The 27,212-nt window shown below is 42.2% G+C and overlaps 2 protein-coding genes and 1 pseudogene across 4 annotated transcripts in view; 2 read left to right on the top strand and 1 right to left on the bottom strand.

Annotated features, from left to right (window-relative positions):
- The window catches only part of PHF24 (PHD finger protein 24), a 170,538-nt gene that overhangs the window by 132,835 nt on the left and 10,491 nt on the right, over window positions 1-27,212 (bottom strand). The window lies entirely within an intron of this gene.
- On the top strand, window positions 12,127-13,253 carry LOC140641623 (proteasome subunit alpha type-1 pseudogene; annotated as a pseudogene).
- Window positions 19,104-25,707, top strand: LOC140641622 (protein SPATA31F1-like). 2 transcript variants are annotated; one of them, XM_072841763.1, is made up of 5 exons: window positions 19,104-19,337; window positions 19,974-20,013; window positions 20,546-20,606; window positions 21,765-21,867; window positions 21,967-25,707. In XM_072841763.1, exons 1-5 carry the CDS (start codon window positions 19,194-19,196, stop codon window positions 25,525-25,527), a joined length of 3,909 nt encoding a protein of 1,302 aa, XP_072697864.1. In that variant the 5' UTR covers window positions 19,104-19,193; the 3' UTR covers window positions 25,528-25,707. The 2 variants fall into 2 exon arrangements, with proteins under 2 accessions (XP_072697864.1, XP_072697866.1); XM_072841765.1 differs by lacking the exon at window positions 19,104-19,337 and adding an exon at window positions 19,762-19,853.

The raw sequence follows: 27,212 nt of genomic DNA, 5'->3' as shown, positions 1-27,212 counted from the left end.
CCAGCCCTTTCTGGCCTGCCAGGTCTCTGTGGAGAGGTCTGCTGTTAATCTGATATTTCTCCCCTTATAAGTTAGGGATCTCTTGTCTCTTGCTGCTTGTCCAGGTGTTGAACGGTTTTTATTGATTTTAGGGGGGGGGTTCTATTTCCTGGATCTGAATGCCTGTTTCCCTTCCCAGATTAGGAAAGTTTTCAGCTATGACTTGTTTAAATACATATTCTGGACCTTTGTCCCTTTCGGTGCCCTCGGGAACCCCAATTAAATGTAGATTTTTCTTCCTCAGACTGTCACTTATTTCCCTTAATCTATCCTTATGATCTTTTAATTGTCTCTTTTTCCTCAGTTTCCCTCTTTGCCATCAACTTGTCTTCAATGTCACACACTCGTTCTTCTACTTCGTTAACCCTTGTCATTAGGACTTCTAGTTTGGATTGCATCTCATTTAATTGATTTTTATTTTCTGCCTGATGAGAGCTGAATTCTGCAGGCATGAAGTCTCTTGAGTCCTTTATGCTTTTTTCTAGAGCCACCAGTAGCTTTATAATTGTGCTTCTGAATTGGCTTCTGACATTGAATTGTAATCCAAATTTTGTAACTCTGTGGGCAAGAGGACTGTTTCTGATTCTTTCTTTTGAGGTGAGTTTTTCCTTCTAGTCATTTTGTTCAGTGCTGAGTGGCCAAAAACAAGTTGTATTGGGAAAAGGAGAAAAAGAGGGAAGAGAAAGAAGAAAATAAAAAGAAAAAGAAAGAAGGAAAAAAAAAAGGAAGAGAAGAAAAGAAAAAAAGGGGGAGAGAAGCAAGCAAACAAACAAACAAACAAAAAACACGGGGGAGTATCCTCTGATTCTGTATACTGTAAATCCCTCGACTTCCCCTGGAATTTTCCAGTGCTGCTTGGTCAGTAATTTGTTTTCTAGCTGGTCTTCTGGGGGAGGGGCCTGCTGTGCTGATTTTCAGGTGTGAGCACTTGGGAGAGCTGCTCAGCCCCCATCCTGGTGCAGAGCTCCTTGAAAGTCGCTTAACCTGTTTATCCTTGAGGCCACTGTGAAGCTCAGTGGGGGTTGTTAATCCTGTGAGGCCCCAGGAGGAACAACAACAGTAGCAGCGGCCAGCTCTCCGCCCTGGAATTGGCTCCTGCAGTAACTATAGAGTTCTCAGTCGGCAGGGGCCTGGATGCTCCGGGGGCGGGGGCCGCTGATCTGCTCAGCTCCAGGCCGCCGGAGGCTGGAGCGTCCTTGCTGTCCTGTGCCATCCCGGCCTCTGCTTGTCCTGGGGGGAGCGCCGGATCTTGGGCTGTGTCCCCGGTGCCCTGAGCTCCCGGGCCTGCGCTACTGGAATCGCGCTCCCGAGCCACGCAGCCCTCTCCGCACGGAGCCGCCGCCTGAGCCCCCTCGAGCTGTTTTCCGGCCCCGCAGGGCGTGCCTGCAGCCCTTTAGGGAGCTCGGCCGTGGGTTGTGGGGCGCTCTCCCCGGGGCGTAGGTGCTCTGTTAGTACCCCCGGGAGCCTGAGGGCATCCCTGCCCCTCCTGGGATCCTGCTCCAACTCCCTGCAAGCGCCTTTCCGGGAAGGTTGGTGCAGCTCCTGGGTCTCCGGGACGGGGCTCTCCTGTCCTGGGGACACTCGCCCCGGCCTTAGCCCGGCTCCTCGGGGGGCTCCTCCCCCTTGGATGCCTTTTGTTTCTTTATTTCTTTTCTCCTCCGTATTCCTACCTTGATAGTAGCGTGAACTCTTTTTACTGTAGCATTCCAGCTGTTCTCTCTTTAAATCTCAAGCCGAATATGTAGGTTTTCAGGATGATTTGAAAGTTATCTAGGTAATTTGGTGGGGACAGGTGACTTGGAGATTCTACCCTCCGCTATCTTGCCCCTCCTCCCTATAAATATTATAGTTTTAGGCTTTACATTTGTTTTTTTTTTTATTATAAATTTATTTTTTATTGGTGTTCAATTTGCCAACATATAGAATAACAACCAGTGCTCATCCTGTCAAGTGCCCACCTCAGTTAGGCTTTACATTTGATCTGCCACTCATTTTGAGTAAGTTTTTATGTATGGTGTGAAGTAGGAATTGAAATTCATCTTGGATGTTCCAGCACCCCATTTGTTGAAAAGACTTTCTCCTTTGTTGGAAATCAGCTGGCTGTCCATACATGAGTGGGTCTATATCTCCACTCTCTATCCTGTTCCATCCATCTACTTGTCTATATTTATACTGATACCACATTGTCCTAATTTCTGTCGTTTCATGTTAAGTCTTGAAGTAATTTGGTATTAATCCTCGAACTTTATTCTTTTGCAAATTGTTTTGGCTATTGAGTCCTGTGTATTTCCACAAGAATTTTTTTTGAAGATTTATTTATTTATTTATGAGAGAGAGAGAGAGAGAGAGAGAGAGAGGCAGAGACACAGGCAGAGGGAGAACCAGTCTCCATGCTGGGAGCCCCATGCGGGACTTGATCCCAGGACTCCAGGATCGTGCCCTGGGCCAAAGGCAGGCGCCAAACCACTGAGCCACCCAGGGATCCCCTATTTCCACAGGAATTTTTAAATGAGCACGTCAATTTCTCAAAAGTGGAGAGGTGACATCATAATAATATTGAGTATTCTGACTGATGCACAGGTATATCTCTCCATTTTTTTAAGGTCTCAATTTCTCTCAGCAGTGTTTTACAGCTGAAGTGCATTGGCCTTGCACATTTTTGCTAGAAGTTTATCCCTATTTCATGTTTTTATGCTATTTTCAATGGTATTGTTTTTTAAAATTTCTATGTCCAGTTGTTCACAATGAGTATACAGAAGTACAGTTGAATTTATACACCAGCTTTATATCTTACAGCCTTGCTAAATTCACTTCCAGTTCTTTTTTTTTTCACTTCCAGTTCTAATAGCATTTTTTGTTTTGCAGATTCCACAGGATTTTCTAGAGATGAGCATGTCATCTGTGAATAAAGGCAACTTTCTTTCTTTATTTCCAACTAGATGCCTTTTAGTTCTATTTTATTCTTTTGAACTTTTTTTACTTTTAATTATTTTATTTTATTATTTTATTATTTTTTTTATAAATTTATTTTTATTGGTGTTCAATTTGCCAACATATAGAATAACACCCAGTGCTCATCCTTTTAGTTCTTGTCCTTGCCTCATAGCACTGGCTAGAACCTCTAGCACAATGCTGAACAGAAGTTCTAAGAGTAGATATCCTTGAATTGTTTTTAATCTTAGCAAATATGCATCTAGTCTTTCATCATTAACTATGATCTTAGCTGTGGGGTGTTCATAGATGACCTTTATTAGCTGGAGGAATTCTTTTCTAGTTTGTGAACTTAAAAAATCAGGAAGGCATCTTGTATTTTGTCAGATATCTTTTCTACATCTATTGAGATGATCAAATTGTTTTTCTTTTTTAGTTTGATAATATGATGACTTACACCAATTGATTTTTCAAATTTTAAGCCAATTCTGCATTCCTGGGATAACCCCACTTGGTCATGATGTATTATCCTTTTTATTTTATTTTTTTTTTGTTTCAATTTGCTAAAATTTTGTATAAAAGTTTTCTATCTATGCTCGTGAGGGATATTTATCTGTACTTTTATTTCTTGTAATGACTTATCTGGTTTTGTCATCAAGGTGGTGCTGGCCTCATGGAACAAGTTGGTAAATATCCCCTCCTCTTCAATTTTACTCTAAAAGAGTTTGTGGAAAATTGGTATTCTTTTTTTCTTAAATGTTTGGAAGAATTAAACCAATGAAGACACCTGGACCTGGAGATTTATTTTTGGGAAGGTCTTTGACTAAAAATTCTATTTCCTTTATAACTATAGGTCTACTTGTTTATTTCTTTTCAAGAAAGTCTTGATAGTTTGCATTTTGTAAGAAATTTGTCGTTTTCATCTAAGTTGTTGAATTTATTGGCATAAAGTTGTTCATAATAGCCTCTTGTTCTTCTTTTGCTATCTGTAAGATTGGTGGTACAGTCACCTCTCTCATTCCTTATATTGGTAATTTCAACCCTCTATTTTTCCCGATAAGTCTGGTGAGAGTTTATCAATTTTATTAATTTCTCAAAGCAACAGTATTTGGAATTATCCATTTTCTCTATTGTATCTCTATTTTCTATTTTATAGATTTCTCATATTTATTATCTCCTTCCTTTTGCTTGCTTTGAATTTTATTATTTTTTTAAATTTTTATTTATGATAGTCACAGAGAGAGAGAGAGAGCGAGGCAGAGACACAGGCAGAGGGAGAAGCAGGCTCCATGCACCGGGAGCCCGATGTGGGATTCGATCCCGGGTCTCCAGGATCGCGCCCTGGGCCAAAGGCAGGCGCCAAACCGCTGCACCACCCAGGGATCCCTTGCTTTGAATTTTATTTGCTCTTTTTATCTTGTTTCTAATGTGGAACCTGAATTTGTTGATTTGAGGGTTTTTTTACATAGATCTAGTTAGTACTATATATTTCTCCCTGCACCCTACAAATTTTATTCTCCTTTTTATCCAGAATATATTTTAAAATACTTTTAATTGCCCTTTAGATTTTTCCTTTATTTAGAAATGTCTTATTTTGTTTCCAAATATTTGGTGCTTTTCCAGATGTATTTCTGTAATTGAATTTCTAATTTAATTCCATTTCAGTCAGAGAACACATTTTGTATAACTTGAATTCTTTTAAATTTTATTGATATTTACATTATGACAATGCAATGTTTCATGTGCATGTGAAGAATATGTATATTCTGCTGTTACAGGGTGAAATATTCTTATGAAGGACATTTATATTAAGTTAATATAAATTAACATATAATTAATATAAATTGAGGCATTGTTCAAGCCTTTTATATTTTACTGACTTTCTTTTACTTTTTCTATCAGTTATTGAGAAATGGTTCTTGAAATCTCTGAATACGATAGATTTATTTCTCCTCAGTCCTTTTTTACTTTCTGTGAAGCTGTGTTATTCGGAGCAAAAATGTTTAGGACTGTTACGTTCTCTTGATTAATTAACCCATTTATCACTATAAAATGACTTTTATCTGTGTTCCTACTCTTTGCTGTGAAATCTTCGCCTAAGATTAATATGGCCACTGCAGCTTTCTTTTTATTAGAATTAGCATGCTTTATCTTTTTTCTATCCTTTTAGCAGATTTGTCTTTATATTTGAAATTTGCTTCTTATGGGCAGCATACAATTCAGTCTTGCTTTTTCAATTACTCAACCTCTGCCTTCCTATTTTGATTATTATTATTGACATAGTTGGGTTTCAGCTTATCATCCTACTATTCATTTTCAGTGTTCTTTGTTTCATTTTTTCCTCTTTACTTCTGCCTTCTTTTGAATTCAGTGTTTTCTGTGACCCCATTTGAGCTCATTTGATTTTCTATAATTATTTGTTTTTGTTATTTTGGTTGTTATACTAGGGTTTATGGTTTAAGTATTAAACATATTACCAACTACCTTCAAGTGTCACTAATACATTTCATATATAATATGAGAAATTTATAATAATATATTTCTATTTCTCCACTCTATGCCTTTATGGCTTTATTGTCATATATTTTACTTATACATATATTTTAAATGCACATTATTGTTATTTCTGTTCAGTCATTTATCTTTAAAGAGACATGAATAATAGGAAAATATATGTTTACCTGCATTCTAATCATTTGTAGTTTTTTTTTTTTTAAAGGTTTTATTTATTTATTCATGAGAGACACAGAAAGAGCGGCAGGGACACGGCAGAGGAAGAAGCAGGCTGCCCAGAGCCTGATGCAGGACTCAATCCCCCGACCAGGGACCACGCCCTGAGCCAAAGGAAGAGGCTCAACTGCTGAGCCACCCAGGTAGTTCTCGTCATTACTTTTTTATAATTCTTATTTCCATCTTCTGTCATTTTCCTTCTGCCTGAATGATTTCCTTTAAAATTTTTTGTAGGGTGATGAATTCTTTCAGCTTTTTATGTCTAAAATCTTTATTTCACATTTTAAAAAATTCTAACTTTATCAAGATATAATGCATATATCATACTCATTTAAAGTTTACAATTTAGTGGGGCATAGTCTGTTTGCAGAGTTGTGTCACCATCATCATAATCAACTTCAGACTTTTTTCATTACGCCAATAAGAAACTTTGTTGTTGTTGTTGTTGTTGTTGTTGTTGTTAAGCTTTTATTTATCTATTCATGAGAGATACACAGAGAGAGAGGCAGAGATAGAGGCAGAGGTAGAAGCAGGTTCCATGGAGGGAGCCTGATGCAGGACTTGATCCTGCGACTCCAGGATCACACCCTGAGCCAAAGGCAGAACCCAACAGCTGAACCACCCAGCTGTCCCTCCAGTAAGAAACTTTATAACCATTAGCATATCCCATCCTCACCTCTTACTTCCCCTCACTGCCCAAAGGCCTGAAAAATTAACATAATATCTGTCTATATTTGCCTTTCCTGGGCATTTCATATAAATGGAGTACTATGTTGTGAAATGTATTGTAAAACTACAATATGTGGTCTTTTGTGACTGGCTTCTTCACTTAGCATGTTTTTGACAGGTCGCCTACATTGTAGCATATATCAGTCAGTACTTTATTTGCTAAATAATTTTTTTTAAAGATTTTATTTATTCATGAGAGATAGAGAGATGGAGAGGCAGAGACACAGGCAGAGGGAGAAGCAGGCTCCATGCAGGGAGCCTTGTGGGACTTGATCCCGGGACTCCAGGATCATGCCCTGGGCCAAAGGCTGAGCCACCCAGGGATCCCCTATTTGCTAAATAGTATTTCACCTTATGGATATGGCATACTTTATTTGTTCATTTGATTGATTTGATTGATTGTTTCCTTTCTTTGGCTATTATGAACTCCAATTCAATGACTAAACACACTCCCTTTTTTCCTCAAACCCACTGTCTGTTCCTTCTGATTTCCTTTGCTGGCCCTTCTTCCTCTACCAGATCTCTGTTTAGCCTGCTTAATTCTGTTCTTTTCTGGTTATACTCTCTCCAAGATTTTATCTGGCCACGTAACATAACTTCAATTATGCCTAGATACTGATTTTTACTTTATATTTCTAGGTGAGACCTACACCCTGACTTCTAGACCTGTAAATCCAATTCCTCATATGACATTTCTGCTTAAATGAGTAATACGCACCTCCAACATAATAAAGCCAAATGTGAATATTCATCCCCCATTCCCCAAAATCCATAGTCCCCAAGCCTTTACCTTATCATTAAATAGCACCACCCATCCAATTCCCCAAGCCAATAATAACCTAGAGATTTTCCTTAATTATTTTTTAAAGACTCATTTATTTTGAGGGGGGGAGAGAAAGAGTGCACGCAGTGGGGGGAGGGGCAGAGGGAAAGAATCCCCAAGAAGACTTCCTGCTACGGGTCTTTCTCACAACCCATAAGATCATGACTGAGCCGAAACCAAGAGTTGGACACTTAACCAACTGAGCCACCCAGGCTCCTCCTTAAATCTATATTTTTACCTTCACACCCAACATTCAATCCACCAGTAGATGTGTCTCCAAAATACACAACTTCTTACCAAGTCTACTGCTAAAAAGTCCATCTAAAATCCGACCATGTCCAGCTGGAACTACGTAGAGCAACCTAATAGTCTGGAGCTAGACAATGGTATCTTAATGATCCTTGTTCTATGCTTGCTCCCCTAAAATCTTTCCCCCAAAAAAGCAAATAAAGTAATTTCTAAAGAGTAAAACTGACAGTGTTACTCCCCTAATGACCTTTATAGCTGGCTTTTCCCTCATGCATTACATTCAGTTGTCTTGTCTCTTATTGTTGGAAGAATACAGTTATTTGGAAGACTGTCCCTCCATTTGTCCAGTGTCTCAAGTTTTGCACTCTTGACCGTTCTACAACAGAAGTGATACTGTGTTCTTCTTAGTGCATTATATCAGGGGGCATATGATTTTATTTGTCCCAATACTGATAATGATTGGTTTGGTTAAGGTGGTGCCTTAACTAGTGAGAAGATACTCTGAATCTATGAAAATATTCTGTTCTTCCTCAAACTTTCACATACTAGTCGTGGCAATCATTATAGACTTTCTAACATTATCATTCCTTCTATATAAGTTGACAATCTTCTATAAGGAACTTTCCTCCCTCTCATATTTATATCAGTAAGAACTAATTCTTATTTAATTCAATATGTTATAATTTATTATTACCACTATTTTGATGCTCAAATTGTCTCACACTTGCCCAGTGGCAGCCTCTTTAAGTTGGCCGCTGTGCCCTTGTGATATGTCTTCATGATTCTTTGAGCACTTCTATACTTTATCCACAAGAAGATGTTCAAGGATAATCTTGTAACTTCTGTACCTCAGCCTCACATTTAGAAAATATTGAGGTTTGTTCTGGCACACAGTTAATTTACTAGCAGATCAATAACACTTTTTTTTCAAAAGCTGTGCCAACCTTTGTTAGGATGGGACTAGAGTGGCCCTTATCTAGGTCTAGAGTAGTCCTATCCTACAGAGTGGCCTTTCTGGAAGGACAATTGAGTGTCTATGATGTTCAGTGAGTTCTCTCCATCTTGGTCCACTGGACTCCTATGTCTAACACAACAGTGAAACCTCCTGAAATTCAATTCAGCTCACAGCTCTCTAGCAGCTGTCCTTAACTAGATTGTACAGAATCTTCTTCTGTACATGTGCAAATTATCATTCAACCAGAAACATAAAGGGCACATTGTACATCTTCCCAGTTCTCCTTTTCTGCACAGCTACAGAAAAGCTCAAAAGCCAGAAATGGGGCACCCTGGGTGGGTCAGTGGATTAGCGCCGCCTTCAGCCCAGGGCCTGATCCTGGAGACCCTGGATCGAGTCCCATGTTAGGCTCCCTGCATGGAGCCTGCTTCTCCCTCTGCCTCTGTCTCTGCCTCTCTCTCTCGGTCTCTCATGGATAAATAAAATCTTAAAAAAAAAAAAAAGCCAGAAATGCTTAACTCTACTTCCAGAGCATAGCAATACAACTGTGCTCTGTTTGGGTCTCACCTTTCTCTACAATAGTCCACAGGGTGACTCCAGACAGAATCCTGGGGCAATTTTGAAGCTTTACTCGTGTGTTTCTCCTGTCTAAAAGATCAAAGTCCACTGTGCTACTGTCCACACAACTTGTGCATGTATTTGGTCTCATTTTGTACTTCCTTACAATTGGAGGCATAATGTAGTTCGGTTACTCCATCATTATCTGAAGCGGATTCAACAACTATTCTTTATAAAAATTGTATATAAAATAGAATCCTTAACATGATTATACACTCACATTCTCAACACACACACATACACACACACAATTTTTTTAATTTTTAAAGTTTTTATTTAAATTCCAGTTAGTAAATACACAGTGTAATATTAGTTTCAGGTGTACAATTTAGTGATTCAACACTTACATACAACACCTAGTGCTCACCACAAGCACACTCCTTATTCCCCATCATCTTTTTAACTCATCTTCTCATCCACCTCCCCTCTAGTAACCATCTGTTTGATGTCTGTAGTTAAGAATCTGTTTTTTGGTTTGCCTCTCACTCCTTTTTCCCCTATCATGTTTGTTTTGTTTCTTAAGTTCCATGTATGAGTGAAATCATATGGTATTTGTCTTTCTCTGACTGACTTATTTTGCATAGGATAATACCCTCTAGCTCCATCAATGTCACTGTAGTTGGCAAGATTTCATTCCTTTCTTATGTCTGAGTAATATTAAAAAATGTATGCATAGTATCTGTAAAGAAAGAGATATACATATATATCACATCTTCTTTAACAATCTTTAAAAATCTTCTTGCAAAAATCATCAACTTCTCATTAAAGTAGGAGCAGGTCGGGACACCTGGATGGCTCAGCAGTTGAGCATCTGCCTTCAGCTCAGGGCGTGATCCCACAGTTCTAGGATCCAGTCCTGCATCGGGATCCCCACAGGGAGCCTGCTTCTCCCTCTGCCTATGTCTCTGCCTCTCTCTATGTCTCTCATGAATAACTAGATAAAATATTTTTAAAAAAATAAATAAAGTAGGAGCAGGACAACTCTGTGCAAGCCAACATAATTAGACAAGGAAAAAAGAGGAATAAAAATTAGACTGAAAGATATAAAAATTGTGTTCAGATAACAGAAGCCAAAGGAAATAAACTGACATTTTTAATCCTGTTTATGAAGTTAGTAAATAGAACTGAATAGCACTTATTTCTAATAGCAAAAATAAAATAAAACATAGGAATAAGCCCTAATTAAAATAAAGCAAGAACCATGGAAAGAAAACTTTACAACTCTGTCGAGACTCTCACTTTTGGTCAAGATGGAGTAACAGGGCCCACATTTACCCTACTATCTATAGCAACTACAGAGCTAGACAAAATATACAATAACTCTTAAGACATTAGACATCAAGCAACAAATGATAGAGATCACTGAGAGATAGGAAATCAATGAGGTGAGCTCTACAGTTGTGTCAGCTTATGGCCTGGACAAAGTTCTCAGGTTGTGGTATAGTAAGGAGGAACCCAAGTAGAACTTGACAGACTATGAGTTGAGGAGATGGAGCTGGGAGTTAGAGATGGCCATGGCATCGTATCTGAAAAGAAAGTGCTGGGATCCCTGGGTGGCGCAGCGGTTTGGCGCCTGCCTTTGGCCCAGGGCGCGATCCTGGAGACCCAGGATCGAATCCAATGTCGGGCTCCCGGTGCATGGAGCCTGCTTCTCCCTCTGCCTGTGTCTCTGCCTCTCTCTCTCTCTCTCTCTCTCTGTGTGACTGTCATTAAAAAAAAAAAAAAGAAAGAAAGAAAGTGCTGGACAGAGAGAGAATTCTTAAGATCTGAAGAAGTTCTCCCTCAAGTGTTCACAAGGGACTAGTCAGTATATGCATGTAAGAAAAGTACCTGAGATAGGACTTTTTAAAAATTCCTAAGATATAAAAGCATAATGCCCAGAGATCACACAGAGGTAGAAAAAGTATTTATTCCAACAGAGAGTAGAAAACATCAAAATAAATGGGACATTGGATGGAGTATAAACAAGGCCTTGACTCAACATTAAGTAAAAATTAATCTTGGACTAAACGTTGGTAGGATCTGCCTAATAAAGTTTATAAGGAACACCTGAAAGCATCAAACTGTTCCAAGTAACTTAATGAATTACAAAACACAGCTCAACAATATTTGTAGAAAAAAGGTGGACTGGGATCCCTGGGTGGCGCAGCGGTTTGGCGCCTGCCTTTGGCCCAGGGCGCGATCCTGGAGACCCGGGATCGAATCCCATGTCAGGCTCCCGGTGCATGGAGCCTGCTTCTCCCTCTGCCTGTGTCTCTGCCTCTCTCTCTCTCTCTGTGTGACTATCATAAATAAATAAAATTAAAAAAAAAAAAAAGGTGGACTAGGAAGCTCCAAGTCCTCACTCTCCCATGGAAACATTTAAAAAGTCCAGAAACTAACAACTATAATAACCTTATATGAGCCATGGAAAGTAGTCAAAGGTCTATAGCGACCAAGCAAATGTACAATAAAAAATACATATTAAAAATAGTAGGAAAATTTATTTCGTGTTTACTTGCCTTTGCTCCACCCCTTCCCCAGTGTGGTGAGGTTTTGGTCTAGACAGAGTGGCAGCCCAATTCCCAATTCCCTTCCTTAAACCAAACAGAGCAGAACAGACCATATTTGAACATTTGAACCTATGTGGGGGCTGCCTGAAGGACTTATCTATCCCCCCTTATTTGGAGTTCATGCAGCAAGAAGAGGTAGCTGCTACTCATGAAAGCTGCAAGGGGACTACCAACTCATGAGCAAAAGATTTTGAGTAGGACATATAATAGACCATAAAAAGCCCAAAGGAGAAGCTGAGTGAGATTCTTTGAAAGACTTGGACATTCAGAAGCAGCCACATATTTAAGGGAATTAAAAAGGCCATGATCAGTCCTGGCCAAGACAGACTTGTGAAAAGAACTGAAAAGACCTTAAATTTTTATATTTTGCTTATCCCTAGGCTCTGAGCCTCTCTAGCTAATTAGAAAAGGACTGCCCCAGAATAGAGCCAGTCTGCAAAGACTGAGACAGGTGGCTGTTTTCACAAGTGCCCAATCTTTAAAAAAAAAATTACAGGCCGGAGGCCGCACCGGGACCCATGCCAGAACCATGTTTCGCAACCAGTATGACAATGACGTCACTGTTTGGAGCCCTCAGGGCAGGATTCATCAAACTGAATATGCAATGGAAGCTGTCAAACAAGGTCCAGCCACAGTTGGTCTGAAATCAAAAACCCATGCAGTGTTGGTTGCATTGAAGAGAGCACAGTCAGAGCTTGCAGCTCATCAGAAGAAAATTCTTCATGTTGATAACCATATTGGTATCTCAATTGTGGGACTTACTGCTGATGCTAGACTGTTATGTAATTTTATGCGCCAGGAGTGTTTGGATTCCAGATTTGTATTTGACAGACCTCTTCCTGTGTCTCGTCTTGTATCTCTAATTGGAAGCAAGACCCAGATACCAACACAAAGGTATGTCCGGAGACCATATGGTGTTGGACTGCTTATTGCTGGTAATGATGATATGGGCCCTCACATTTTCCAAACCTGTCCATCTGCCAACTATTTTGACTGTAGAGCCATGTCCATTGGAGCCCATTCTCAATCAGCTCGTACTTACTTGGAGAGACATATATCTGGGTTTATGGAGTGCAATTTGAATGAACTGGTTAAACATGGTCTGCGTGCCTTACGAGAGACACTTCCTGCAGAACAGGACCTAACTACAAAGAATGTTTCCATTGGAATTGTTGGTAAAGACTTGGAGTTTACGATTTATGATGATGATGATGTATCTCCATTCCTGGAAGGTCTTGAAGAAAGACCACAGAGAAAGGCACAGCCTACTCAACCTGCTGATGAACCTGCAGAAAAGGCTGATGAACCAATGGAGCATTAAGTCACAAACCAGTCTATATGTGTATTATCAAATATGTGAGAATGCAGGAGCCCTTACTGATGACAGTAATCTATACTTTGAACCAAAAGATGCAGCGTGGTCTTCTGGTATGTTTTAGGAATCAGTCCAGATGTGTTTTTCCCAAGTAACTTGTCTGAACCATATAATGGTGTGCATTTTTCTTTGAGAGGGTCTATATAATCATTTTCTAGAAAGTATAGTTATCTGTACTAGTGTTTTTACATGAAGAACATAGTGTCTTTGTGGTTTTAAAGACAACTGTGAAATAAAATTGTTTCACCTGCCTGTGGAAAAAAAAATTACAAGGATTAAAAAGAAAAGGAGAGTATAGTTGACGTAAAGGGGAAAAATAAACTGGCCAAAACTGTCCCTAGATGAACACAAGCATTAGCCTTACTAGACAAAGATTTTAAAAACAACCATCTTATATACGCTAAAGGAAGTCCCAATAGTTCATTTTTGCTTTTGTTTCTTTTGCCTTCGTGGATGTATCTTGCAAGAAGTTACTGTGGCCGAGTTCAAAAAGGGTGTTGCCTGTGTTCTCCTCTAGGATTTTGATGGAATCTTGTCTCACATTTAGATCTTTCATCCATTTTGAGTTTATCTTTGTGTATGGTGCAAGAGAATGGTCTAGTTTCATTCTTCTGCATGTGGATGTCCAATTTTCCCAGGACCATTTATTGAAGAGACTGTCTTTTTTCCAGTGGATAGTCTTTCCTCCTTTGTCAAATATTAGTTGACCATAAAGTTGAGGGTCCACTTCTGGATTCTCTATTCTGTTCCATTGATCTATGTGTCTGTTTTTGTGCCAGTACCACACTGTCTTGAGACCACAGCTTTGTAGTACAACCTGAAATCTGGCATTGTGATGCCCCCACCTATGGTTTTCCTTTGAAATTGCCCCTGGCTATTCGGGGTCTTTTCTGATTCCACAAAAAACTTAAAATAATTTGTTCTAACTCTCTGAAGAAAGTCCATAGTATTTTGATAGGGATTGCATTAAATGTGTAAATTATCCTGGGTAACATTGTCATTTTCACAATATTAATTCTTCCAATCCATGAGCATGGAACATTTTTCCATCTCTTTGTGTCTTCCTCAATTTCTTTCAGAAGTGTTCTATAGTTTTTAGGATATAGATCCTTTATCTCTTTGGTTAGGGTTATTCCTAGGTATCTTATGCTTTTGGGTGCATTGTACATGGGATTGACTCCTTAATTTCTCTTTCTTCAGTCTCATTGTTAGTGTATAGAATGCCACTGACTTCTGCGCATTGATTTTGTATCCTGCCACATGGCCAAATTGCTGTATGAGTTCTAGCAATCTTGGGGTGGAGTCTTTTGGGTTTTCTATATAGAGTATCATGTCATCAGCGAACAGGGAGAGTTTAACTTCTTCTTTGCCAATTTGAAGAAGCTTTTGCACAGCAAAGGATACAGTCAACAAAACTAAAAGACAACCTACAGAATGGGAGAAGATATTTGCAAATGACGTATCAGATAAAGGGCTAGTTTCCAAGATCTATAAAGAACTTCTTAAACTCAACACCAAAGAAACAAACAATCCAATCATGAAATGGGCAAAAGACATGAACAGAAATCTCACAGAGGAAGACATAGACATGGCCAACATGCACATGAGAAAATGCTCGGCATCACTTGCCATCAGGGAAATAAAATCAAAACCACAATGAGATACCACCTCACACCAGTGAGAATGGGGAAAATTAACAAGGCAGGAAACCACAAATGTTGGAGAGGATGTGGAGTAAAGGGAACCCTCTTACACTGTTGGTGGGAATGTGAACTGGTGCAGCCACTCTGGAAAACTGTGTGGAGGTTCCTCAAAGAGTTAAAAATAGATCTGCTCTATGACCCAGCAATTGCACTGTTGGGGATTTACCCCAAAGATACAGAGGCAATGAAACGCCGGGACACCTGCACCCTGATGTTTATAGCAGCAATGTCCACGATACCCCAACTGTGGAAGGAGCCTCGGTGTCCATCGAAAGATGAATGGATAAAGAAGTTGTGGTTTATGTATACAATGGAATATTACTCAGCCATTAGAAACGACAAATGCCCACCATTTGCTTTGACACGGATGGAACTGGAGGGTATTATGCTGAGTGAAATAAGTCAATCGGAGAAGGACAAAAATTATATGGTCTAATTCATTTGGGGAATATAAAAAATAGTGAAAGGGAATAAAGGGGAAAGGAGAAAAAATAAGTGGGAAATATCAGAAAGGGAGACAGAACATGAAAGACTCCTAACTCTGGGAAATGAACTAGGGGTGGTGGAAGGGGAGGTGGGCAGGGGGTGAGGGTGACTCGTGGCAGGCACTGAGGTGGGCACTTGACGGGATGAGCACTTGGTGTTATTCTGTATGTTGACAAATTGAACACCAATAAAAAATAAATTTGTTAAAAAAATAAAAAAATAAATAAAATAAATAAATAAAAATTATATATGCTAAAGGAAAACATAGATGAAGAACTAAAGGCAATCATAAAGGAACAAAATGTGGGCTGTTGGCTGGCTCAGTCAGAACCTGCAACCCTTGATCTCAAGGTTGTGAGTTCAAGCCCCATGTTGAGTGTAGAGATTACTTAAATAAATAAAACTTAATAAAAAAGAACAAAATATCAACAAAGACATCCAATTTTGTAAAAAAGTAGGCTCCACACCCACGTGATACCCAATGCAGGCTTGAACTCACAATCATGAGATAGAGACCTGAGCTAAGATAAAGAGTTCAGTGGTTAACTGACTGAGCCACCCAGGTGCCCTAAATGATAGAAAGTATTAAACAAACAAACAAACAAACAAAACTAACAATCCTGAATCTGAAAAAAATACAATAAGTAAAAGGAAAGGTTCACTAGAGGAATTCAATGGCAGATTTGTATAGACAGAAGAAAGAATCAGCAGATGTAAAAATAGGACTTTTGAAATTTACAAGTCTGAGGAGCAGAAAGAAAAAAGAATGTTTTCCCCCTAAGATCAGTAACAAGGCAAAGATGTCTGCTCTCACCACTTCCATTCAACATGATGCTGAATGTTTTAGTCACTGCAATAGGGTAAAAATAGAGAAACAAAAGGCTTTCAAATTGGAAAAGGAGGTGAAAATTGTCAGGCATTATCATCATTTTGGAAATACTAAAGAATTTACTTCAAAAAAGCTATTACAACTATTTGTGAATTTAACAAGATTGCAGGATATGATACAACAAATTCTATTTCTACATATTAACAATAAAAACTAGAAGTTAAAATTAAAAAGCAATATCACTTATAATAGCATCATAAGGGACACCTGGGTGGCTGAGCGGTTGAGCGCCTGCCTTTGGCCCAGGGTGTGATCCTGGAGTCCTAGGGTCAGGTCCCACGTCAGGCTCCTGCAGGGAGACCACTTCTCTCTCTCTGCCTATATCTCTGCCCTCTCCCCCCGCCCTCTCTGTCTCTCATGAATGAATAAAAATCTTTTTTAAAAAATAGTATCATAAAATGTTAAATAGGGGTAAATTCACAAAATATGTATAAGACTTGTACAAAAAAACATTTCTGAGACAAATTAAAGATACCCTAAATAAATGGAGAGATATACCATATCCATGGATCAAAAAGCTTAATATTGTTAAAATGTCAATTCATTCACAGAAATTTTCCCTACCTATATACTCATACATGTGTAACATAGATTTATAATATAAGGTTGTGTCAGCATTTTATTCACAGCAAAAGACTATAAACAACTAAATATCTATTAATAAAGAATTAAAGAGGAGGGATCCCTGGGTGGCACAGTGGTTTAGCGCCTGCCTTTGGCCCAGGGCGCGATCCTGTAGACCCGGGATCGAGTCCCACGTCGGGATCCCGGTGCGTGGAGCCTGCTTCTCCCTGTGTCTCTGCCTTTCTCTCTCTCTCTCTGTGACTATCATAAATAAATAAAAAAAAAATTAAAAAAAAAAGAATTAAAGAGGAATTGTGTTATATCAAGGAAGACATTACAGCCGTTAACTTAATGGTACATACAAGATATATGTGTATTATTAAACGAAATAAAAGGGAAACTGTCATACTACCATTTGTGAAGAAAAGCATAATTCATTTATTTTTGGCTATGCTAGACTCATTTGGAAAGATACACAGAAATCTGATAGGAATAAATGACTCGAGAGAGGAAAGCTGGGAAATGAGAGACAAGGGTGAGCATACATATTTCCTACATACCTTATTCTGCCCATTGAATGTTGTATAGTGTCTATGTATGCCTACTTTATAAAACACAGTTTCAAATATTAAAATCAGTTAAATGCACTGGCCCTTCATCAAGAGACCTCATCCCAATCTTCTGCCACATGTCCCCTCTAATCCACCTATCTCCACCTCTGCTAGAGATAGACTACATTTCTCACTGCCAAATGCACTCCGTGGCCCATTGTTCTGTGTTCTAGTTTCGTTCTTAAGTTTCTCTCCCATCTGGAACATGCTCCTTCCCCCACAGCCTACACTTTTAGACCCAACCTCTATGTCACTCTACCCGGGAGCCCTCTCTGACCATCCTGATCCTTACTATGATTTCTCTCCTCCGAAATGTGATATTTATAACCTGGACATTGCAAATGATATGCAATTCTATTTGTTCTAGATTATTGGCTTCTGCTTTGTGTGAATTAGTCTTATCTTGGTAACCAGATAGTGAAGTGCCTCAAGAGCAGGAAGGCAACATAACTCAAATGTCTTTGTACCCTTGACACTTCCAAGCTTAGGATAAGCACAGACTGAGGGCTCGCCATGGCAGCCGGGTGGAGGACTGGATTCTGGAGAAGTTACCAAAATAGCCTCTTCAGAGACTTTGAGCACAAAGACATTTTTGGCTGTGAGATTGCTGTCAGCAGGGTAAGACTCTCAGGGAAATTCAGAAGTTCAGTGTTGGAGAAATATGACAATAACCACAGAAGTCAATCAGGTAACAAATGTATAAATGAATGGGCAGAGAATAGAAGTGTTGGGCCCAGGAATGAATTAGAAAACAGATGGCTTGCTGAAAGGTTTCAAAAATCCAAGTTAGGAATGCCTGGGTGCTCAGTGGTTGAGCGCCTGCCTTCGGCTCAGGGTGTGATCGCAGAGTCCTGGGACTGAGTCCCACATCGGGCTCTCCATCCCTCTGTCTGTGTCTCTGCCTCTCTCTGTGTGTCTCTCATGAATAAATAAATAAAATCTTAAAAGAAATCCAAGTTAAAAACAAACAAACAAACAAAAACAAAAACCCTCCTTCAGGCAAACAGCATGTATCCAGAGTAGATCAGTTGATACTCTACTCAAACCATGATCACCAACTAGCTTATGACCTTAAGTTGGAAGTGGCCACTAATGCCTCTCTGAAGGTAGTCCTATCCACAAACAGACAGAATTCTATAACATGGTAAAAAACATCTCTAGAAAACCAACTTTTAAGGAGCTCAATAAATGAATCTTGTTACTGTATCTCCATAGAAGGCAGTGTCTATATCTCTTCCCACCTACTCATAAGCTTGAGGCCACACAGACCAGGAGGCATTTCTCCCTGCTTCCCACAATGGCATTTAAATGTCACCTTGCCCTTTTCCTCCTATATAAGCCATGGGCCCCTTCATATACTTCTGATTCTCCATCACCCAATGCCTGTAATATCATAGCTCTCCATTCTCAAGCCATAACCAGACTCTGCCCTCCCTAAGCTTATGTGTGCTTCACAGATATAGCTCCTGTACAGGTGGAGGAGTTAGTGGAGAGTCCTCTGTCCCAACCACTCTTCCACAAAAGGTGTCCTATGTCCCTAAACATTCAGTTTTCTGGGGACAGGTGACCAGACAGTTGTAAAGGAGAGAGCCAAGACATCAGGCTGGTGTAGGATATGTACAGTAAAGACAAAGTGGAGACATAGACACCACCTATAAGTAGACACTTTTAGTCTCAGGCTCTGTAACCCTTACAGACAACCAGGCACCTTCACCTACAGACTTAATCACCACATAAGCTTCCCTAGGACAGATAAAAGTCTTTGACACAACACCTGCCTTATGAAACAGAAGGGCTTTGTGATGCAGTCTAATGGCCTGGTTCCATCATCTATGAGGTGGAGATGATAAGGCATAACATTGAGAATCATTAGGCATCAGGACCCTGAATGCCTAGATATAGGGATGGTTAGTATCTTCATGTTAATGAGGTTTAGACCATGTTGAGCCATACTTTTGTTCTGTGGGATTTCAAGTATCCCTTATATACCTATGGCTTCATCTTTATTATTCTTCTAATTATCTGGCGAGTAACAAAGAGTTACCATGGATTAAGGTTGGAACCTCAAAGGATCTGTTGCCAGGTAGGGAAACTTTATGACCATGAATTAATTAATTAAGCCTCAGATAAGAAGCCTTTAAGATCTCAGAGTCTCTCCTTTTACCACCCACGCCCCCTAAATTTTATGCCATGCAATCAGTAACTCTTATATGGTACTTCTCAGGGACTAGTAAGAATTTCTTTCTAGGCCATCTTACAGTGTATTCTAGTTGGAAAATAAAGAACCTTTCGATCTGGTTGGAGTTGAGACCTAGATGAAATGGAATCTACATCCTGGATCTCAGAGTACCTCCCAATTAGCAGGATTCTTCTGGTTGGTGGTTGCTATAGGCATTTGTTAACAGAAATCCTTTAGCTATTACACCCACACGCCCTTTATTCTGTTGCACTCTTTCTCTTGCTTCATCATAAACCTCATGCATAACTTCTCTTGGGAAATAAATGAGAATATGGAAGAGCCTTGAAATAAATCAAACACAAGCAGAGAAGGGAAATGTTGAGGTGAAAAGAGATGGATATGGAAAGCAAAGTTAGGAAAGTAAGTAAAATATAGACACAGATATATAGAAGGGGATTGGGAAATATATATCAGCTTTGTCTGGTTTTAAACATTAAAAAAAGGTGTCCCAACATTATACTCTAACATTTTGTCTTTAAGCGTCACCGAAAAGTCAGGATAAGAGATGCAGCATCAAGAGGTACGGTCTCACTCTCTTCTGACTCGCCTCACTATGGGCAAGTTTCCCCTGATTCCTATCCCTCTACGAGCCTTGGAGCCAGTAACCAGGTGCTCTAACCACTGAAGGCTCCAATTGCCTCAGTTGACAATTTCTCCCAGAACACTTTCTTGGGTGGAAAATCAGAGCCTGGGAATGTTACAAAAATCTCTACATTACACCTGCCTTTGAGAATGAAGAATATAGAAGGAGGACAGAAGCCCTTAGCTGTGTCATTTACTAGTTTTACCACCCTGTGGAAATGACTTCATCTCTCAGTCTGTGATCCATGAAATGGGCATCTCATGATCCTGCCTCACTCGCAGTGTGGTTGTGATGATCAAATGAAATGAGGTCTAGGACAGCATGTTGTAGTGGGTTAAGCTGTATGCATATGTGCCTTAGAGCATTGACTGTTGGGGTTTTCAGCCTCCTCTTCCTCAAAGGCCTTTAGCTTCCTATAGGATGACCCTGCATCCTCTCATTCTTTGTTAACACTCTGCTGGTTTTTCAGCTAGGAGATTTTGTCAGGAAGAAGCTGATAAGCCGTGGGAGCTGCTCTCTGTCATGAGAAGGTGATCACTTGCTCTTTGCATCCTCCAAATCCCCAGCCTGGCCTGGGACGATTTCTCTGGTTGGCCTGTGGCAGGGACCAGGAGAGGGAAAATGTCCCGGAGGGAGTCAGACAGTGGATGCTGAGCACTGGTTGAGAGAGTTGCCAGGGCAGAGGGGGATCAGGTGTCTCAGGAGGGGGAGTCTCCCAGTTTTGCTCTAGGCTAGGTTCACAGTGGTCCTGAAAGTCAGGATTTTGCTAGTATGTAATTCATTGAAGACTCTACATGAGTTTGCACTCAGCCACAATATAAGTTATCCAGTCAAGAGAATAAATAAATGCATATATAAACAAATCACCATTGTCATATTCCTGTTGCAACCATTCAAGGGCAGACCCATAGAACCTGCTGACATTACTTCCATGGTTTTGTCTTCAGGGAGGCCAATTCCTGGGACAGCCCTCAGAAAGGAGTCCGTCATCTTATCCTCTTCCTAAAATCTCTAAGGAAGGGAATTGGCTCTCAAGAGACTATTTACAGGATCTGGGACACCCCATAGTCCCCACAATGCAGAGTTCCCACAAAGACCATATTTTCCACAGCTTAGAAATACTGAATGCCAGGCTGTGGCCTTCTTAGCTCCAGAAGAGACTAACTGCAGGTTCCCCCTGTAATGTTCCTGGTGCTGCCCCTCAGCCAGCCATTGGCTCCCCACCACTGCCTGGTTCCCTTCTGGTGTAGTTTCTCAACACAGACCAACAGAGAATGCACCCCACGTCTCAGTGTCTCTCATGGCCCTGTGTTTCCATGCGTTGTCTGAGACCTTGCCCAACAAGCTCCAGACCCTCAGTCCAACCCAGCCCAACATAACTTGCCAATGGCATTTTCCTAGGAAGAAAAGGAGATGGGTAAATGCCCTGGGGTTCCAGGACTAGGGGAAGGTGGGCCAAATCTCCAGGCCACACATATTCAAAGAGGCAGGTGTTGGGGTGCTTGGGTGGCTCAGTGAGTTAAGTGTCTGACTCTTGATCTGAGCTCAGGTCTTGATCTCAGGGTTGTGAGATTAAGCTCCACATTGGCTCTACGCTAGGCATGGAGATGACTTAAAAAAGCACCAAAGAAAAAAACAAAGAAGCAGGTGTCACTCCATCAGTAACCGTTGCCATCTTCCCTTCCTAGCCAGGACTGGCTTCCTCAGGAAGGAAGTGTGCGGCGGCTCCTGTGTGCAGATACCTGCTGCCAAATCTGCAATGCCATGGCTCTGGAGATTCAGCAGTTGCTGGTAAGTGAGAACACCCTGATATCTTCCCCTTCATCAGGACCATTGCAGGGCTCCTCTTGCTTAGAGATTTTGTCCATGTCTACTGTGTCGTTTGAACAGAGTCTGCAGCAACGTTCCCTACACTGCAAAGCACTTTCATTTCGATCTGCAACGCCTCCAGTGTTAGAATTAATGGATCAGAAATGCTTAACACAATCAGCTGTCCAGTCAACTGATGCAGTCAGGATCCATGATTGCTGGGCTGAACACCTCCAGCTGGGGCAGGGATTACAAATTCCGGAGGTGACTTGTGTCCCAGAGACTATGTCTTGTTTAAGACTTGAAGAGCCTCAGGTTCCAGTAAACCAGCAGCAGATGATACAGAGCACTCCCGGCCTTGTCTGTGGAAACCAAGGGCATTGGCCTTTGAATTCCCAGGTCTCTCTGCAGACCCTAAACCGAGAAATCACTACACTGACCCACCCTATGGCCTGGCATATGGTTACTGTCCTCCCTGCCCACCTGCCATTCCTCAGTCCTGAAGTCTTGAGGCTTCTTGAAGTACATGTGAAAAAATGGATGCATTTCCAGAGGTGGGGGCTACCCAGACGTGTGGAGGAGTCCCTGCGGCAGCTTATGCCAAACCCACCTTTGTTTTGCCAAGCTATCAATAACCAACCAGTTTCTTTCATCCAGAAGAATACTTCTAAGTTCTCTATCGAAACACTCGGGCCCTATTCCTGCGAGAACTGGGCTTCATGTATGGCTAACCAGCCTACCCAGGCCTTCTGGGTTTCTGAGTGGTCCATCATGGGCCCAGAACAAAGACACCACCAGCAGCAAATCCCAAACCATATGGCCCTGGCCTTGCCCTCTCCAGCCCTTAAAGACTCAAGTGCCCTCTATGCACTTCCTGGTTACCAGAATCATGATTCAGTGGGCCATCTGCAGCAGAAATACATCCAGTTATTCTGTGGACTCCCATCTCTGCACAGTGAGTCCCTGGTTAACACCTTCTTAGGCTCTCAAAACTTCTCCATGAATGGGAGCGTGTCCAAGCATCCCTTGAAGGACCCTTTTCTCAAGGACTTCTCCATCCTCCCTCTGCTGCCTAAAACTCCACCCCAGTCAGATGCATCTTCTTCCCCATCTTCCCAAAACTGGGTCATTCCATCTGACAACCAACAACCTCAAAACAGTGTCCCACTTCTGACGCTGGCTGAGTGCAATGCCTTGGAATGGCACCTGCTGCAGAGGCAGCTCCAGCTTCGATGGGGCTTGTCAGCTGTTTTTCAGAGACCTCAGAATACCCAGAACCCCATGCAGTATAGGCCCGATGGCAGGGCCCAGTCTCCTGAGAAAACTTCTTGGCCAGTGAAGCCCATCACAGTCCTCACTAGGGAACTAGTTTTCTTCCCGGAGCATGGCCGGAGACTGCTGGAATTCCATCTCCAGCGGCAGTTGATTCACCATCGCTGGGGCCTGCCCCAGAAGATCCAGGAGTCCATCCAACTGCTCCTGTCCTCATCTGATCAGTCAACTCTGTCCTGGAGCAGCACAGCCCTAGCCACTGTGCATGCTCCCCAACCTACAGCCCTAGAGGCACCTGGGGCCGGTGACCCATTCTCTCCAGTCACAGACCAAGTACCAGTCCCCATGCCACACTTGTTTGACCAGGCTAAGGCAATATTGCAGAGCCACATCAACTCCAAATGTGGGCAGATTCACCAGGGCAAGGTCCCTGCTTGTGTATGTAGCTCTTGGCAGTGCATAATTCCTGGGGGCCTGCAAGTGGCTCCCTTCACCTGCATCCCAGAAAGCAAGCCCTTGGAGCTACAGGCCACAACTGACCCTGCCCTACAACAGAAAGCTGGGGCCTGGATACCAACGGCCCTTGATCAACAGCAACAAGCCCCACCAGACCCTGTCACTGAACACATTAAGCTGCCCCAAGCCCTGTCCGAGGGAGCCATTGAGAAACTGGAGACGACTCTGAGGCACAAGTACCTTGCCTTCTTGTCAGGGCTGCCTGCTCTTTATTATGTGGCTCTCTCTAGGGCCATGGCACCGGCAATCTCTACCCAAGCTGTAATCACAGGAATGGTGCCTGGACCTGGCGAATTCCCTACTGAACCTCTGACTCAGATGATCTCATCTGAAGAGCAGTGCCTGAGTCCTGGGCCATGCTTTCAAGATGCCAACAAGACTTGTGCAGACACTGCAGAGGAGCGCCAGGTGGAAGAACAGGTGGAACAAATGATCGAGGAGGTGCCTCTAGAAAGCCAGGCAGAGGCCTCTGAGCTTTACACACTCAAAAAACCCATCTTAGCCAAACTAAATTTCCATCTAAGAAAGAAGATCCTAGAGATACAACTGGGAATTCCCATAAAGGCAAGGGAGTCCAGAGAACAAACTGGGGCAACCCCAGACAACACATCCACACAGGAGTCTCTCAGGAGTCTAAACAATCAAGGAAAAACACTGCTCCAGGATCTCCCCATCCCACCAGATGCTCCTCGTGCCCCAGATCCAGAATGGCTTCACCTGAAAGAACAGCTGGCCATTGAGTTAAAGGCAGTGCAGCAGAACCAGAAGCAGCCTAGTTCAAGAGCAGTACCTCATGGCTCTGCCCACTGGGCCTCCAAGATCTCACCGCCCAGCGGAGACATGAAGGAGGCCCAGGTGCTCTGTGTTCACCTGGAAGCCAGTGCGAACAGCCCCAGCCTGGAGGAGCCCTGGAGCCCTGAGCCCCAAAGCCCTGGCAAGAGCAAGGACTCCGCCCAGGTCCCCATGCTGGCAGAAAAGAGAGAGGACCCAGGGAAACCCAAATTGGCAGGAGACCATGGGGAAGGGGATGCAGGGTTTGCATGCTCCTTTACAAGAGAAATAAGCGACCCCGATGAAGCCCAGAGGCCAAAAGGGATACTTCTGAATAGGGCACCCCGCACCCCCCAGCGAAAGAGCCATAATTTTCATCTTGCTGCTCCCTTTGAACACAATACCCGGCATCACCCTCAGATTAAGCTTCCAGAGCCATCTCCAGGAATCCCTGGGGTTAAAGTATCCGAGAAGAATGACCTGCACGACAGTCTAACCAAGCTCAGTGTCATCCTCAAGCCAGCAAGGATTCCTAAGAATGTCCAGCCTATGGTGCCCCAGGCATCACAGGGCCAGCCTTTCCTGGGCCAACTCATTCAGGCTAGGCCTTTGCAGGGCCAAACTTTGAAAGGTCAGGTTTTGCAGGGACAGGAGATGCCAGTCCATACTCACAAGAGGCCCAGCCTTCCAGAAGCAGGCTTGAGAAGTAGGATGAAATCCTTCCTGTACTGTTTTAACTCCAAGATGAAAGGCAAAGGGCATAAGGAATCCATGTTCTCTATAGCTGGGAAGGTGGCCAACCCCAGAAAAGAAAATGTACAAAAGATCCTGGCTCCTGCCAAAAGTCTGGTGGGGCAAACCAACACTCAGAAGACAAGAGGGAACTCCAAGGCCCAATCTTCCCCCACCGAGAAGCAGGTGTGCCTGGGCTTCTTGGATGGACCCCATTCCCCAGACAGTAAGCTCCGGCACTGCTCCCATTCTCACCAACTCCATTCTGCCTCAGTCCTGGACCACCCTCGCCACTGCCCTAGGCACTGTCCTCGAATGGCTTGTGTCACCCAATCAGGGAATGCACCCTAGATCTCACCTCTCACCTTAGAGGGAAACGTTGGTCTGCTCAAGAAGACTCAATACAATCAAAAGACTTTGTAGGCTCCCCAACATCTGTGTCCCTTGAAGAGGGCTGCTACTGTCATTTTCATTAATGTACAGGTGGGGCAGAGTGCCACCCAAAATACATCCATGTCTCTAAGCAAAGAACTGTCTGTCTCCTCCTTCTCTCCACTGTGCTGTGTTAAGGCAAGGCATGAAGGGAGGCTAAAATGTCCTTCCCAACTAGAGAAGGAGCTTTAACCCACACTTAAGCTGGGTCAGCCTTCCACACAACTCCTCCCAGCCTACCCTGGACTGTGGATAAAGGGGCTTGAGCAGAGAAGAAAGGTAAGCTACGTAAAGGTCAGGCTTGAATTCTATCATGGCTTTCCATTGGTGTCCTTGGCCCAGAGGAGCAATGTGGACGTGAGGAGGATAGTAGTGACAAGAAGGAATGGCCAGGAATCCCACAGGCAGAATTCACTGATGACTCCTGTAAAGGCCCACAGTCTGCAGGGGAGGGTTTTAGAGGAGTGCCACAGTGCTCCAACCTTGAGGAGGTACTTTGTGTTTATCAAAAGCAGGTAGCTAATATGACAGGATATTAAAAGCAAATGATAGAATCCCCCCTCCTCTGCTCCCTGTTGGTAATTGGCAAGATCTTTCTGGAGAACTCATCTGCGAGGCTGCTGTAACTCTCTTGCCCATAGCTCGCCTCCACTGCCTGCCAGCTGCATGGAATGAGTGACTTTTGGAATGGAGATCACAGTAGGCCATGAAGAGGGGCTTGTCCCCCACTCCCAAGGGCTGGCAGGGAGAGAATCAGGGAGTGGGAGCATGTAGATGGACGTCTGAGTACCTGGGACAGAGACTGACATGTTCCTGACGAGGGTAAGATAAGGGAACAAAACCAACTTACTTTGCATTCAAAAGAGTCTGGTGGATGGAACTGGAGGGTATTATGCTGAGTGAAGTAAGCCAGTCGGAGAAGGACAAACATTATATGTTCTCATTCATTTGGGGAATATAAATAATAGTGAAAGGGAATATAAGGGAAGGGGGAAGAAATGTGTGGGAAATATCAGAAAGGGAGACAGAACGTAAAGACTGCTAACTCTGGGAAACGAACTAGGGGTGGTGGAAGGGGAGGAGGGCGGGGGGTGGGAGTGAATGGGTGATGGGCACTGGGGGTTATTCTGTATGTTAGTAAATTGAACACCAATAAAAAATAAATTAAAAAAAAAAAAAAAGAGTCTGGTGCCAGCAAGTCAACCCAAGGTTCAAGTGCTTTGGGGGAAAGTAGGTGACTAAATCTGAGTTTCAATCTGTTTGTCCTTAGTGTACTTAAGAGCAGCTGTCTAAGTTTTGAAACGGCTGGGAAAGAACCACAAACACAAGTGGTTTTCTTTTTTTTTTTTTAATTTATTTTTTATTGGTGTTCAATTTACTAACATACAGAATAACCCCCAGTGCCCGTCACCCATTCACTCCACCCCCCGCCCTCCTCCCCTTCTACCACCCCTATCACAAGTGGTTTTCTAAAGACATTCAATCTTGTCTTTTCTAAAGACATCCCATCTTGTCAAGTACTGCCAGCAGCTTGTACCCAGCCTTACTGCTATGTCTCATTTCTATACCACCTATAACTGCAATCCTTCTCCACTTTCTCCTTT

The sequence above is a fragment of the Canis lupus genome, chromosome 10 (genome assembly GCF_048164855.1).
Source record: "Canis lupus baileyi chromosome 10, mCanLup2.hap1, whole genome shotgun sequence".
In the NCBI taxonomy this organism is placed as follows: domain Eukaryota; kingdom Metazoa; phylum Chordata; class Mammalia; order Carnivora; family Canidae; genus Canis; species Canis lupus.
Note: the sequence above shows the minus strand (reverse complement) of the source record. Positions and strands in the feature narration are given on the sequence as shown.

What these genes read in the sequence shown, in the direction of transcription:
- LOC140641622 (XM_072841763.1), top strand. Translation starts at nt 19,194, where the DNA reads ATGTTGAGCCATACTTTTGTTCTGTGGGATTTCAAGTATCCCTTATAT. An exon ending in CTGCTCTCTGTCATGAGAAG is followed by an intron (nt 20,607 to 21,764) that starts GTGATCACTTGC and finishes TTCCCTTCCTAG; the next exon opens with CCAGGACTGGCTTCCTCAGG. An exon ending in TGGAGATTCAGCAGTTGCTG is followed by an intron (nt 21,868 to 21,966) that starts GTAAGTGAGAAC and finishes TCGTTTGAACAG; the next exon opens with AGTCTGCAGCAACGTTCCCT.